Genomic DNA, 16,509 nt, shown 5'->3' on the forward strand with positions numbered 1-16,509 from the left:
AAAGGCTTGGTTCACTGTTCTGATAAACTTGACAAAACAGAATCTTTATGTTGTTTCTGTCTTTTCAGTGTCAAACCTCACATTACTCCAAGGAAATGAAAAAATATTCTTGATTCTTCGGTATCATGAGTTTATATTACGAGATACTCAGGATCAAACATAAGAATAACCGTCTGTCGCTCCGAGGTAAGCCAACGTTCCTGCCATAATTGAATGTTTTGTGCTATATTACTGAAAATTACAGTGGAAGAGACAGACAAGAAGTATATATTGATATGCACAGATGTGCTGCTTTGGAGTGCATTGCATACCCATGCTGCATGCTGATAATGTCACTGTGCATGCGGGAAGATAAAAATTTCATCATGTCTGAGTGTGTGTGTGTCTGTGCGTGTGTATCTGCTCCAGGAGCAAGCAAGGAAATTGACAGATAAGAGTACAGAGGCAGCTGCAAGAGAACAGACGTACGCTGCATGCATATGGGCTGTATGTATGCATGCACGTGTTTGCACTCACCTATGAAGCCAGACGAGGGAGGATTGGGCTGGATATTCTCCTGAGTGTTGCCCTGAATCACATCCCACAGTCGCCACACATAGCTGGGGTGGAGGATGTAGAAGGGCTGGCCAGGGTGGAGCTTGCGGTGCTCCACGTATGGACCAAACAGGTTGTAGTCGGGACTGGCATACCACTGACGAAGAGAGGGGGGGAGACAAACACCTCAGTTTAGACCACGGGGGGTCCGATCCTGCCATGAAAAAATTGCCTCGACTTCTCATTCATTTCACTCTGGTCAATAAACATGATTTATACAATTTCAAAAGGAAAGGAATTGGAAAAAAGGAAATCAATGTGGTTGTCTTATAGTGTCAGGCTGTCAGCCCCCCTCCATACCACAAAAGCTATGGCAACAGTAATTGCAGAGAGCCCTGAATGGGTGCCTTTGGCCTTTAAGTCCCACTCCACTCAAACATGTGTTTTTCTTGTTGTTACTTCACGTGGATGCTTGACCTTCTCTGTGCAAAAAAACACTAGAAGATCTGCTGGGGGGGGGGGGTCTGAAGATGCAAGCCTCCGTCCTCTGCTATCCCTCTGATCTGAACAACATCTTTCTGGTGAATTGTCAGACATCTGACAACTGGCTTTCATCAGAGCCCCTCAAAATGCTTATTTCCAAATTACAGAAAACACTTTCTAACCTGTACATTGTTAACAGACAGTATCTGATGCTTCCTATCAGAGACAGACAATGTCCCCTGACACAGAGATGCAAGATACGACCATAGCCAGTGAATGTGAACACATCTGGAAGTTGTACTTTTATGGCTTTAGTGAGTTCTCTTCAAAGAAAACCATAAAAACCTTAGTAGAACATTTCTCAGTGCTATTTTGCGCCGTGTCGTGCTGTGTGGTTATACAGCAGCTGTGGCTCTGCACTACTTGTGATTCCATTTATGTATTCTTTCACAGTTGGTGCGGTGAGGTTTCATTTACATTATTCAGGTGTGCTTTATATTGTTGGCTTTAAAGATAGTACAGTTACTGTATTGTACCAGAATAACCAACACAATTTAGTCATAACATCATGTCCTGTGCGCTGGGAGAGGCGCAAGTATGTATGCTTATATAAGTAAGGGCCCTTTGTGAATTTGCCTCCGGGGGCCATGAACAGCCTGTCCATGCCACCAGGTGTAACATCTAACTACAGCAAATAAAAACAAGCAGGCCAGACTTAAATCATCTTTTTTGGTGGGTGCTTGGTGCAACGTCAGAATAAGACTAAATCCTATAATCAGAGGAAAATAATGAACACTACTCAAAAATGACTGCACTGGTTGGAAATGTAGGACCATGTGAGGAAAAACAGATCAAAGGAGTTCCTACATTTTATGATTTGAGTATTTTGTGCTTGCTAACAAGATAATAGGATATGTCATAATGCCAACATTCGTAAGTGTTATGAGAGTAAAAACATTGGACCTACAGTGCAGTCTGATTCAACTTGACATTTCAGGGGACAATCCAGAACTGACTACTTACTGAGGCTAACTTGACACTGGAAAAGGCATTAGAGAGAAGTACATCAATGCAGATGGAGAAACACAGCAGCTAAGAGCATCAACCCGAGTGCATCAGCTGTCCTTTGAGGGCAACAACAGGCAGCAGCTGACAAGCCATGCCACTGCTGTGGGTAAACAGCATCACCAGCCATTGGTGTAAGGACTTAGACTGCAGAAACTGTGGTAAGAGCAGCCATATTGAAGTAGAAAAGTGGCTTCCACAGAAACAAGAAGACAAAGAAGAAGAAGATCCGGATTTGTCTTCTATGTGCCCGCCATTGTTTACAGTCTGAGCAATTTGACAAACTCAACAACAACTCGACATTTTGGCTAATCTTTATAAATTGATATTTAAAACATAACAAAGCTAACAAAATGCTAAATCATCATCAGACTGTGACAGACGGGTTCTGGGACTGTATTTCATCCAATGCATTCTGCCAATACTACTCAGACTACAAAGGGAAACCATAGCACTTCCCATACTACAATCTTGTTCCTTGCCTACAGATTCTGCATTCATATGCAGAGATTATACTAGGCATGGTCCGCACCTAACATTGCTAATAAGCTGAAGCTACTGCAAAAAACAAGAGTGGATGTGGACAGACAAATGTGAGATAGCTCTCTCAGCTTGAGGCCCTCCCCCACACACATTGATTACTACTTCGGCTGACATGTGACACCTCACCCTGTGGTGTGTAGCACATCATGTCATGCCTGCCTTTGCATCGAGGGCACTGAATAAAGGAGAAAGCAATCACGCACGGATTGAGCAGGAAAACAATGCCATGTTTGGAGTGAAGAAATTCCATCAGTATCTCTTCAGCAGAAAATTCATGCCATTGACAAAGCATCGACCTTTGGTCCTGATCCAGGCATCCCGTTGCTGTGGGCAGCTGTATGCAGGGATGGGCTCTGTTATTGTCTGCCCAGTATGATATCAAGTATAGGAAGGCAGGCTCTCCTCCTGTGCTGCCTGCGCCATGTCAGGACAACAGTAGCAGCACACAATGAGCACAAGCAGGACTCGTTGAGTGTGTGTGTGCATGTGTGTGAAAGACAGAGAGAGAGGGAGACACTGGGAAAGAGAGCATGTGCTGGTAAACACAAGTCTGGGTTATATGCCAAGGGATGGCGTGTGAAACTGTAGCGGGGGCAAGGACTGTGTATGAGAAACACTGATGTTTCAGCAAGTGTTTTTTAGAGCAGCAGTGGAAGCTTCAAACTACTGTAGCAAGCTGACAAGCTGCTCGCAGTAATACACAACAACATCACCTACCTTACTCACCTATTCTGTGATATATAATGCTGAGTTTATATCATTAAAATGAATTTGATTTAATTTGTCATCAAAATGGATCTGGATGTATTCCTTAAAATGATACCATCAGACCACTTGACCAGACACTTTGTGCAAAGCTGCATTCTTAATCATTCAGCTGGTTTTTCATCAGATAATAAGGTAAAATCTTATGTGAATTAAGTCTGACTAAAATGACAAATAAATTATTGTCTTATTCTGATGACATAAGAGACTAAAATGTAAAGAGGTTTCATAGATCAAAACTCTGTTCAAATAGTTTTGGTTTTCTTTGACTGAGACTAAAATGCCCAAACTTTTAGTTAACTCCAACTTTGAAACTGAAAAAATGTGATGAAAACAAAAAAGGACGTTTGACAGAGGAATAAAATTAAGATTAAAATTTTGAAAATAGCTGACAAAATTAACGCCAGAGGTGAGAACACCGAAGCCTTGCCTTTTGTGGCATTATTCCACGCACATGCTCTTAGTCGTAGTCAATAGCCATAGCAAATAGCCTGAAACTGCCAACATAAAAAGCACATCCTCAGAAAGAAAAATCGAAGAGCTTCAGGTCTACCACAACAGCCTGTTAGGGTTAACGGCTCACAACTAGAGTCTGAAGAGTTCAAGACATTCGTGGAAGAGAACAGTAATGAGCCCATCAGGTCTGTGCTGAATCATCAAACTACAAATGGGCTTACAGAAAGATTTGTAGTGATCATGAAGCAAACTCTCCTGGTACACAGTCCCTCAAAAGGCAGCCTAATGTTTTCCTGCTGTCATACAAAAGCACACCTCATGCTTCAACAAAGGTGTTTCCTGCCTCAGCTACTCAAATACAATTGCACACTCGACCTCAGATGACAGAGGTTGTGAGCCCTGAACAGAGAACTGAAGCTGAGAGACGAGCGAAAGCGAAGGAGCTTCACAGCTGGAAACAGGGATCTCGCCTGGAATGACACCAAAGGCGTCAAGTAGTAGAAACCAACCGCCATCCTTTGCTCCAGAGCTAAAGGGCAACCAGGAGCAGCTTCCACCGCCAAGAGAGCCTCAGAAGCAACCTGCTCAGGTGCTGACCCCAGGACCAGGACTCATACAATCCTCACCAAGAGACCAAGTGACTGACTTACCAACAGAACGTACCTCCCCGAGAAGAGACGGACAACCTCCTCACACACTGTAGTCTATACATTAACCCTTGACACTGGGGCAGAATAATCCCCAGAGTTCAGTCCGGGAGTCGAGGTAGTCTACCCTCTTTCCACAGTACAGGCACAAGTTCTATAGTTTGCTAAAAGTTAATTATAGAAAGAATAAATCCTGACAATAAAGAAAAAAAAGGGTGTATTTTGAAGCATTTTAGAGACGATAATGAGTTATTTTAATTTTGTTAAGGGAACATCAGAAGTAATGGCAGACAGATACACTGCTCAAAAAAATAAAGGGAAGACTAAAATAACACATCCTAGATCTGAATGAATGAAATATTCTTATTAAATACTTTGTTCTTTACATAGTTGAATGTGCTCACAACAAAATCACACAAAAATTACCAATGGAAATCAAATTTATTAACCCATGGAGGTCTGGATTTGGAGTCACACTCAAAATTAAAGTGGAAAAACACACTACAGGCTGATCCAACTTTGATGTAATGTCCTTAAAACAAGTCAAAATGAGGCTCAGTAGTGTGTGTGGCCTCCACATGCCTGTATGACCTCCCTACGACGCCTGGGCATGCTCCTGATGAGGTGGCGGATGGTCTCCTGAGGGATCTCCTCCCAGACCTGGACTAAAGCATCCGCCAACTCCTGGACAGTCTGTGGTGCAACGTGACGTTGGTGAATGGAGCGAGACATGATGTCGCAGATGTGCTCAATTGGATTCAGGTCTTGGGAACGGGCGGGCCAGTCCGTAGCATCAATGCCTTCCTCCTGCAGGAACTGCTGACACACTCCAGCCACATGAGGTCTAGCATTGTCTTGCATTAGGAGGAACCCAGGGCCAACCGCACCAGCATATGGTCTCACAAGGGGTCTGAGGATCTCATCTCGGTACCTAATGGCAGTCAGGCTACCTCTGGCGAGCACATGGAGGGCTGTGCGGCCCCCCAAATAAATGCCACCCCACACCATTACTGACCCACTGCCAAACCAATCATGCTGGAGGATGTTGCAGGCAGCAGAACGTTCTCCACAGCGTCTCCAGACTCTGTCACGTCTGTCACGTGCTCAGTGTGAACCTGCTTTCATCTGTGAAGAGCACAGGGCGCCAGTGGCGAATTTGCCAATCTTGGTGTTCTCTGGCAAATGCCAAACGTCCTGCACGGTGTTGGGCTGTAAGCACAACCCCCACCTGTGCACGTCGGGCCCTCATACCACCTTCACGGAGTCTGTTTCTGACCGTTTGAGCAGACACAAGCACATTTGTGGCCTGCTGGAGGTCATTTTGCAGGGCTCTGGCAGTGCTCCTCCTGTTCCTCCTTGCACAGGCGGAGGTAGCGGTCCTGCTGCTGGGTTGTTGCCCTCCTACGGCCTCCTCCACATCTCCTGATGTACTGGCCTGTCTCCTGGTAGTGCCTCCACGCTCTGGACACTACGCTGACAGACACAGCGAACCTACTTGCCACAGCTCGCATTGATGTGCCATCCTGGATGAGCTGCACTACCTGAGCCGCTTGTGTGGGTTGTAGACTCCGTCTCATGCTACCACTAATGTGAAAGCACCGCCAGCATTCAAAAGTGACCAAAACATGAGCCAGAAAGCATAGGACTGAGAAGTGGTCTGTGGTCACCACCTGCAGAACCACTCCTTTATTGAGGGTGTCTTGCTAATTGCCTATAATTTCCATCTGTTGTCTATTCCATTTGCACAACAGCATGTGAAACTGATTGTCAATCAGTGTTGCTTCCTAAGTGGACAGTTTGATTTCACAGAAGTGTGATTGACTTGGAGTTACATTGTGTTGTTTAAGTGTTCCCTTTATTTTTTTGAGCAGTGTATGTTGTGTATTGACAGCCTAATTTTGTCCCCTAATAGATACTGTCCTGCCCCTTTGTGTTACGTGCATACGTTATTGTCCTCCTCAGTCCTGAATTAGAAACTAAATACACGGTGTGACCACGTTCACGTGGAATTCTCTCTGGTCTCATGTCTCCTCATCACCAGATGTATCACATAACAGAGTGAGTATATAACAGAGCCTTTATACCATGGGCACTTCATGTAATGAACAGAGATCACTAAACTATCCTTCAAATGTAAATTATGGAAGTGATATAATCAGTATGTCACTTATTGGTGGATATGAAAGTCAGATAATAACAGATTCGAGGAAGACAAACAGCATCATATACTTTAACCTTTCTACCATCACACATGCACAGAAACACTGTGCTTTTCCATAGACTCATAATGACTGACAATTATTACCAAACGGCAGTCCAAAACCCAGACACATTCAGATTATTATCATAGAGAATGAAGAAAAGCAGCGTATCCTCACTGTTTGGACTGTCTGCTTGAAAAATGACTCAAACAATTTATCGATTATCAAAAACGTTACGCAACGCAATTTTCTGTTCAGCTGTAACTGGAACACAAGATCCAACATCCATTTTCATTTTGCCGTTCTTTTTTAATTTTAGCCAACGAGCACCTCATGTCTCTGGTGTCTTGGATGCAGTAACGTTACAACAGGTCAATACAGACAATAAAACAGGAGATGAAGCATTTTAAATGAGATTACATGACAGCATCAAAGCCACGAGACCGACTGACCACGAGGCACGGCACACGGCATCTCCACAGGCTCATTACTGACATTAAGTGTGGGTAACAGGGTTGTACAGAAAAGGTCAAATGTCAGTGAAGCACATCATGTCATGTATAAAAATACCCATTACTCTCTTTCCAAGAATCCTTAACATTCATATCTCACTGTTGGCTTTGTTCAGCTTTCAATCTGTGAGTGATAAGAATTATGCATCTACATAATGTGCTGAATGAATGAGGGCAGTAACACGCTAACCCATCACGCATTTTGTGGTGGTTTCATCTCCATCTTGCAGCACAGCATTGTGCAATGAATGAGGTGAGGGCTTCGCGATAACAACCCCTACAGAGAACTAAAGGTTAAAGCCTGAAAGCCAGTCACTGTTCATTTAGAAGAACAAGTGGTCTGCTCTTAACTGTGAACAAATGAGACAGTGAAAGAAAATCAGTAAGAGCAGACAAGGATGGTTTTAATAGTCCAACATAATAGAAATTGGCAAAATAATTGAAATTGTTCAGAGAGAAGGCTACAGAGAGCATGCGAATCAAAATTAATTGCGGTTGTGTGGTTTTTAGGTTATTAACTTGAACGCTTGTAGACGTCGAGGGTTTTATTGAATGTGGCAGCAGACCGTTACCTGAATAATTATTGTAATGTAGCACAAAGAAGAAGGGGAAAAGAGAGGGTGACAAAAAGAAGCTTTGGGTGCTTACGTGAACTCGGATGCATTCTTCTGGCTACAGGAAGCTCATTGACCTGGTTGTACGGTTCGTGTGAGCTACACTCATTTGATACATACCTTTTCTAAGTTGACGGTGTACGGTGCAGGGTCCCAAGCCACCAGGGTCACATTCTTATAGATTGAGCTTGTGTTGAATCGATGCTTAGGATTGGCCAAAATCTGTAGAGGGAAATACGCAGTGTGAGTATCAAGCCAAACAATGTATTAGCAACTACTTTACCAAACTGCATCAGCACCAACGCCATAATCTCCTACAGCCCATTAGCTTAGCTCAGCATAAAGACTGGAAACGGGGAAACCATGAGCTTGGCTCTGTCTAAAGGAAACAACATCTGCCTCTTGAGCTCATCAACTCCACACAAAACTGAAGTCGTGGTATGTATCAGACTATTTCCTGGCCGGGCACAATCAATTTTTGCTGCTCCCAGACGATCAACGGTCTGGCACATGCACAGAGAAAATGCAAACAACATTCACTACATGGCAAAAATAATGAAAGTCATAAATCACTTCAATTTTCATTATGTGCCACTCTGTCCTGCATGTGTTTGTGAGTGACACAGCTGCCCCTGAATGTGACATCTGTTTATGACTCATTATTATGCATCCTCCAAGGCCAGACTCTCACTCACCTGTGAGTTGATGATGCGGATGGTGGTTTTGTTCCCCACGTCTCTCTCGTACCCCTCTGTAGGCGCAGCATTGAACCGTAAAACTGCATCATGCGTATCTGAAAGGCCAAGCACAGACCAAGTCAGCTGACTTTGAGGCCTACATGTTTTTTTAAATAAGGTAAACACAAAAACCTTTCCACAGAGCGGCTATAAATCGGGCGATGTATGTTTGAACAACCAGCCCTAGAGATGTTCAGAAAAATGCAAACAGAAAGTAATACCTCAACATCAATTTCAGATATTTGCACATCAAATGTCCCACATTAGCCAGAGCTTGTCGAGGTCTGGATGTGGTCACCACTGTCCTTTAGAATTGCTGCCTACTCTTATTTCATTCATTCATTTTCTATACCCGACTATCCCTTTCAAGGGTTGCGCGGAGAGCCTATCCCGGCTGTCAACGGGCGAGAGGCGGCGTACACCCTGAACCGGTCGCCAGTCGATTACAGGGCAACATATAGAGACAGACAACCATTCACGCTCACACTCACACCTAAGGACAATTTTAGAGTCACCAATTAACCTAATGAGCATGTTTTTGATGTTTTTGGTCTGTGGGAGGAAGCCGGAGTACCCGGAGAGAACCCACGCACTACCTGCTGTGCCACCGTGCCGCCCCCTACTCTTATTTTAAAAATAAAACCCAAAATACATAAAGACACACTACGGCTCTGAAACACAGTCGTTTGCACATCAATGTCTTCAAACTCACACACACACACACATCTTTGTAGATACATTATCAGATCTATGGTGCGGCATCAACAAAGTGTTTGTGTTGGAGGTCTTTTTTTCCTTTTTTTGAGTCATTATGTCAACATGTCGACTGCGGTGATGTAAATTCAGATCACAATGACTCTTCACATCGACGTCTGGCTGGCTCACAGACATAACCACAGCGCTCTCTGGTGGTTAGCTCTGGTAACTGATGAGCCGCTGGTTATTCTGTCCACAGCAACATAAAAGCCTCCGCTTGACGGGTGGGTGTAGTAATAATTAGAAACTTCAGATCAGCTGATCAGTCCCACAGATCCTCCTCCTGCGTTGATCTGGCCCCAGAACAGATGATCGTCCAGCTTTTGATCTGATACTCCTTCATCACTAGTCCACTGTCGACACCAATTGGCATTCACTGCCACGCTACCTACTGCAAACACGTGCCCACGAGCTTGACATTGAGCCTGCCCTCCTGCTCTATTACAGCGCTGTGAACGTGTCTGTTCCCCGTCAGGCTGCACCACATGGTGATTCTTTGTCTACAGCCAGCAGACATGTGCGTTGCTGTTGAAGCCTAATATTCTCAGGTTAATTTTACTGAAGAGAAAACGTACATTATTTCCCTAAATCTAAAAAAGTTTTTTTTTCAAAGTTTTTTTTACTTCATCAATTTAATTTTATCATTTACTTAGTAATTCATGCACATTTTTTAATTACTAATCAAGCATTCATGTTTAATTATTGTAATTATTCGTCATTTATATGTCTAGTTTAATATCTTTCAATTATATTTTGTGTGTGTGTTATTTCTATGATGATTTGATGCATTGTGGTCAGTGCAGTTCTGATTATCTGAAGACCGATGCTTGTCTTTACTTCCGCTAATGATGGTGTAATGAGGACACATGGTATTAACTTCCTGCTGCTTTCACCTTTGCGTCATTGCAGCCTATTATGAGCCTCGTGGAGCCACGGGTGGTGTTTTTATCCGTGTTGTTTTGTTCTTTTAAACCCATGTTAATTATGCTGAAACTGTGTTGTGAGTGTATCCACCTGTGTGATGTCAATAGAAGCTGCCTTTAATAAATCAGGTGAAAACTCTTATTATTCTGCCACCACTTTTACAGAATATAATTATATAACATATAATTAATATGATTAAAAAAACACAGTAATGGGGGCACTGTAAAGCCTACTTATGAATGTTAATGGAAAGGTCTGTATATGTAAGTCTCTTCATGATGGGAAAACCACTCAGACTTTGCTTGATTGACATCAATTATTTAGTATCTCACAGGGTGCCAGTGCCAACCTGTCAAAATGCGTTCATGATAGATCATTTCCATGGATATTTTTTCCCGGAACCAGTGATTCTTAATCTTATTTGACTGCGATGCCTTAAAATGAAGTGATGCCTCACTCATGACCACCTTTACAGCCTGCAGAGTGGTGAGCTGGTTAAGCCAAGAGAAACGCTTTCTTTTTTCTCCAGAGGTTTGAAACTGTCAAGTACAAAAGAGAAATTTCAAAGATGTACTCACATATGAATATTAAAAAGTAAAAAAGGCCTATTATCTTATAATTTCAGAACAGAGTGAAACTATTCAGGTTGAGAACCAGTTTCGATTCATGCCATTTAATTGTACTGAATACAGAGGAGTCTGAAATATCTGAAGGTTTATACAGTTTAAAATTAGCTCCAAGCGTCTATCTTTTACACTTTAAAGCTTTTATTTTCTCCTGCCAAAGCTTCTGTGACTTTAAAAACATTCACCCAAGCCTCCTGAAAAAGCATTCATTAGCATGATGTAAAAATTTAAAAGAATGGAGCAATTTGGCCCTCGTATGGCTGACCTTTGACCCTGATCAGGCACCTCTCTGTTTATCAGAGCACCCACTCATCTGAGTTCTCTCTTCACAGAAACCTGGTAAACAGCCAATGAAGTTTGTAACATGAAACGCTTGTTTTTCCATCATTTCCCACCACACTTCTTGTCAGTTAAACCTCAGCCTGACCAGGATCAATATCCCACCCTCATATTGTTTTAGAAATTATTCTCTTATTTCTGTGGCTCATAAATGAAACCAACTTCTCTGGAAAAAAGAATCACGCAGCAAGAAGCTCATGAGCACAGCGGTGTGCATTATCCAATACAGTTAATGAGACAATTTTCTGGCAATATATCAAATTACCAGTTTATTATCTATATCTGCACAATCCAATGCAATCAATGCGCGGTAAATCATTGTGAAGCTTGACTGAGCTGATTTAATGCTCTGATAAATCACACTGTGTTCACTCAAACATGGAGCTGATCTCAAGTCAGGAGTGTGCTCCTCCTGTCTTTTAGTATCTATGGAGGACCAGTGCTTTCTGTTTTTCTAGTCACTCTGTGTGTATGCTGCATTACAGAGAGATCAGCATGTCTAAAAGCTGACTTTTTAGTATTAATAGCTGAACCTTTCTTTAACTGTAAGCAGACTGCAGGAAAACAAAGAAAGGGAGCCTGTCAAAAGGTTCCAGGTTTCACAGTGAGTTTTCTACATCGGCAGTATTTTCTCAGTGGCAGAATTGCCATAAAGCATGTGAAGGTGCTGACACATACAATGACTAAACTACAGTGTTACAACACCATTATTCATAATCTGTCACTGAGAGTTTGACTGATTTAGTGCTACAGTAACAGGTGCATCTATCAGCGTCCAGGAGATTAAACTCGAACCCCCTGCTCCTCTGTTGCTGCAGTTTGTCCATGTTTGACATGCTCCATTCCTCTTCTCACCCTATGAATCTGTTTCATTACAGGATTAGACTGACGCCCTCAGTGCACTGCAACTGAAGAAAACACATGCAAACAGAGAAAACACAAGCAAATAAGAGAGATGCCGCTCGTTGCACAGATGAACGGTTTCCAGAAGACACTACGAAGCGATGAACGCTGCTGGGACTCGCTTGTTGCTGCCATGGTTTGTGACTCATGCATCAGTGAGTGGTGTTGGAAAAGCACCTAAACTGTAAATTTCTTTCAGTGGGATTTTTAGCATCTCATTTACTTTGTCGTCTGTGATACCTGAAGTATTTGAGTATTGTGTTAATTTTCTTGATTTGTCCGTTTGCATGTGTTTTCTGTTGCAGTGGACAGAGCTGTCAGGGTCATGATAGTCAGACCTCCTGCACAACTGACACAACCGCTAGTAGTCATGATTTAGTCACTTCAAAGTCAGCTGTCTTATTATGCACATGTTTTGAAATGAAGTCACTTGTGTCATGTGCTACATTATTTTTACCCATATTATTACACTGCTCTACTCTGCCATCAATCATAGCTCGGGTTATTCCTGACACATATTTCCTTTGTGCTGGCCACCTTGCATTAGCTTGGTGTCAGGTTATATGCAGAGCTGACTTTAAACAAAGGTTTAAATGGTCTTGTTCCAACTACATTAACCCGTTATATGCCTGAGAGAAGAAGTGCTTTGCAAATAAAGATTACTGTCAGCATTTCTGTGAGAGCTTTAACGCTCGGTTGATTGATGGATCACTCACTTAGACAATCCAGAGAAAACAGAACAGTTGTGATGATCACTTTGTGAATGAACGTTTGCTGGTTTCAGCCTCTTGCAACGTGACAACTCTCCTGTTACTGTAAATGGATTATTTGTGTCTTGGACAAAATAAGAAATCTCAGTACCTCAACTCTGGTGCAAAACAAAGCTTAAGTGAAACATCAAAAACAATAATAAATAATCATTAGATGCAGCCCTAATTTACATTTCTGTAAGTTTTAGCTGACAGTTCTATAAAGATAAGACCAAACCTCAGATCCAGAAGAGCCTATTAAAGAAGCTATTTACTTTAACATGTGGTAGTAATTATTTTTGATATAACACTACATTAGGACTATTTTGGGGTTTTCTGTCTACATGCACTCAGAATATGAAAACCAAAAGCAGAACAGTATGAAAACTAAGACTGTGAACATGAAAAACCCCAGAAAAGCAACATAAAAAAGATTGAATTTGGTTACAGTTTAACGCTGCTCGGTGATCTAATGTGTTTATGGCATTGATCAAGTTACTCTGATGGCATCATTTGTTGCAGAATAAGAACACAATCGCACTAAAATGTGTTGCTTTTAACCTTTTATATCTCATTGTTCCCGGCTGCACGGTGGCGCAGCAGGTAGTGCGCGTGCCTCACAGCAAGAAGGTTGCCGGTTCGATCCCCGGGTCAGACGGGGCCTTTCTGTGTGAAGTTTGCATGTTCTTCCCGTGCATGCGTGGGTTCTCTCCGGGCACTCCGGCTTCCTCCCACAGACCAAAAAACATGCTCATTAGGTTAATTGATGACTCTAAATTGTCCGTAGGTGTGAGTGTGAATGTTTGTTTGTCATTACATGTGGCCCTGCAATCGGCTGGCAACCGGTTCAGGGTGTACCCTGCCTCTCGCCCACTGTAGCTGGGATGGGCTCCAGCCCCCCGCAACCCCGAAAGGGATAGGCGGTATAGATAATGGATGGATGGATGGATCTCATTGTTCCCAGCTGGCAGGCTCACCTGCGTGTCATTTTCAATAGAACCACTGGGGAGCACCAAGTCACACATTTTCAAATAATGCACAACAAAATCACAACAACAAAGACAACAACACAAATAAGCAGTGGTGGAATGTAAATTTAGTCAAGTACTGTACAATTTTCATGTACTTGTACTTGAGTATTTCTGTCTGAAGGAGATTATTAAAACAAAATAAAACAATTTCAAAATCAACAAATAAATGATGTATTGTTATGGATTAAGCTACTCAGCGGTATATAAAGTAGCTGAAAATCACTCCACCTGCATCATTAGTGAAGCTTACACATTAATGCATCACCAATTATAATTCAATGATATATGTGAATCTGAAATGGGCAATTAGTATTTTATGTTAATTTAATGCTAATACTTTTGTACTTTTACTTATGATTTTGAATGTAGGACTCTTACTTGTCACAGAGTATTTTTACACTGTGGTGTTGCTACTTTTAATTAAATAAAAGATTTGACTAATTCCTCCACCACTGCAAGCCAGCAGAGTCTGAAGGACCTAACAGGATATTTACTCAACAATGTCACAAACTATGATGTCAAAAATGACCACAGAGCCGAGTCAGAATTCTGTGTCAAAAACAATAAATATGATAAACTTCACTGAGACAATTTGCTGCAGGGCATTCCGGTGTTCGGGTTATGCTCTCCATGCCGTGTTGTACTGGGGATGCAGTTCATCCTATCCACCACATGATGGCAGCCACACATCGCACACGCACGACACTAAACTAACCTAAACTAAACCCTCAGTTTCAAAGCTCTCACACGATGAACTCGCCGCATCAGCCACAGAGAAACCCGATAATCTAAATGTCAGCCAACCTGCAAGTGGCACAGAAAAGAGAATGACTTTCACATTCATCTTCTGGTGATTTGTCACAATTCACAGCTGCATAATGTAGGTTTTGATGTAGTGCAGCCTTTTGGGAAGGACAGCAGGGTGAAGAAGTAGACAGAGCGAGATCAATGCGGTTTGATTTCCTGTTGAAGCTGAGCCTGAGAATTAATGTAACAAAGTCAAGCTTTTCCAATGCTGCGAGGCTGCTCCATAATTTATCGGCTCTACAACCTTTATCTCATTCGTCAAGTCACTAAGTCCCCTGTCAAGCGAAAGCTCTTTTTTAAGAACTGATTACTATGATGATGATGACACACTGAACCAATACCCTGCTGCTGTTTGACATTAAGATGCATGTGATAGCCCTCAGAGAAGAAATGGGCATGAACTACACTTTATTTGACAGCTTTTCTATATTCTCATAATGAGCCTCCGCTGGCCAATGTGAGACTTGCTTTTTAACGAGGTGCGTGTGTTCAAAACAGGAGAAGCAGTCATGCAACTGTGGTGCTAAGAAGACATATTCACTTCCTTTGTTTATGAGCATGTGCATATGGGTCACATTATTGGCCACAAACCAGAAACAAACACAGGGGGATGATGATACATCAACAAAGATTTAGAAGCACCTGCAGAGCTTTTAGTCCAAGAACTGGTGCCCAACACTGAAGTCTGCCTCTCTTTTCTTTGCCACTTAAGATGAGGAATATTCAGTTAGTCAAATCTTCCTCATACTCTGAATCAATCTACCAAAAGCATCTTAATGACATTGCACATGAATGCTCCCACACGCTCACTCAACTTGAACATATCTTCAGTCTGTATTTCTATAACTGGTTTGCACCTACAGCTTCATAAAACAAATCTGACCTTATAATGCTCAGATATCTTTTGTAACAGAGGCATCAAGCCTGCAGCGCTGATGTTTTCACTGGCACGACACCACGAGTTAATTCTACTGTGTCCACAAGGTCAAAGGCAGACACAGACTTGCATCACCTGCTTGCATTTGATTTTCTGTCGCGGCTTCTCTTTGTGGGACAATGTTATCTGGGACAGCTAGTGTCTATAGAACACATTTAGAGCGTACAGGCTGGTTATAGAAATACAGTGTATGAGGCCAAAGCTCCTCATCTTAAAGCTTTGGATGCTCTGAGGAGCTGAATGCACAAGAAAATGCAAGGAAGCCGTACGTGATGTGAGGGAGCCTGATTGGTTACCAGAGGGGGTTCTGTTTTTTTCGAGTGAGCCATCTGTCACTGACTTCACACTCTCCCCACTAACCAAAGAGCTGCCAAAGTCTCTAAACCAAAAGCACACGCATTCAAACACAAAGACATATAGCCTGCTAGGTTACACTCAACCCTGCTCACCGTCAGCTTGACAAGTTAATCAGCAAATGCTAAAGCTGGAGCAAATCATCGCTGATGCAAACAGCTTTTTGTTGACCTCTAAAACTGCACATCGTAGCAGGCCGCTGCGCTCCAAGCATAAGAGATCAGGCTGAAATGTCTGAATGAGAATACGTGATGTTGACATATACATGTAGTTTAGTCACTAGCATGGTAAACTACCACCTGATTCACTTATGTTCAGCTGGAGTTGCTGACTGGCTAAACGTCTTCACATGGATCGCAGTGATCTTGTTATACCTGTATTATTCAGACACAACTTTACTACACTGTAGCTCTGCTTTGCCGTGCTTTCGTGAGGTTAAGCTGCTCTTAATGAAACTCAGCACTTCTTGTAGAAGTTTTACAATAAAAGACTTTCTGAGTGAAAGGTGAATGTGGTGAAAGTGTTT

The 16,509-nt window shown here is 42.4% G+C and overlaps 1 protein-coding gene across 1 annotated transcript in view; it reads right to left on the reverse strand.

Moving 5' to 3' along the window:
- Positions 1-16,509, reverse strand: part of st6gal2a (ST6 beta-galactosamide alpha-2,6-sialyltranferase 2a) — a 47,118-nt gene that overhangs the window by 9,358 nt on the left and 21,251 nt on the right. The window contains exons 4-6 of the mRNA XM_070976605.1: positions 8,516-8,613; positions 7,941-8,042; positions 517-691 (exon numbers count right to left, since the gene is read on the reverse strand). Of these exons, the coding sequence (XP_070832706.1) occupies positions 517-691; positions 7,941-8,042; positions 8,516-8,613 (375 nt within the window). The remainder of the gene's footprint in view (positions 1-516; positions 692-7,940; positions 8,043-8,515; positions 8,614-16,509) is intronic.

Source organism: Chaetodon trifascialis, chromosome 12 (genome assembly GCF_039877785.1).
Source record: "Chaetodon trifascialis isolate fChaTrf1 chromosome 12, fChaTrf1.hap1, whole genome shotgun sequence".
NCBI classification, from domain to species: Eukaryota; Metazoa; Chordata; class Actinopteri; order Chaetodontiformes; family Chaetodontidae; genus Chaetodon; species Chaetodon trifascialis.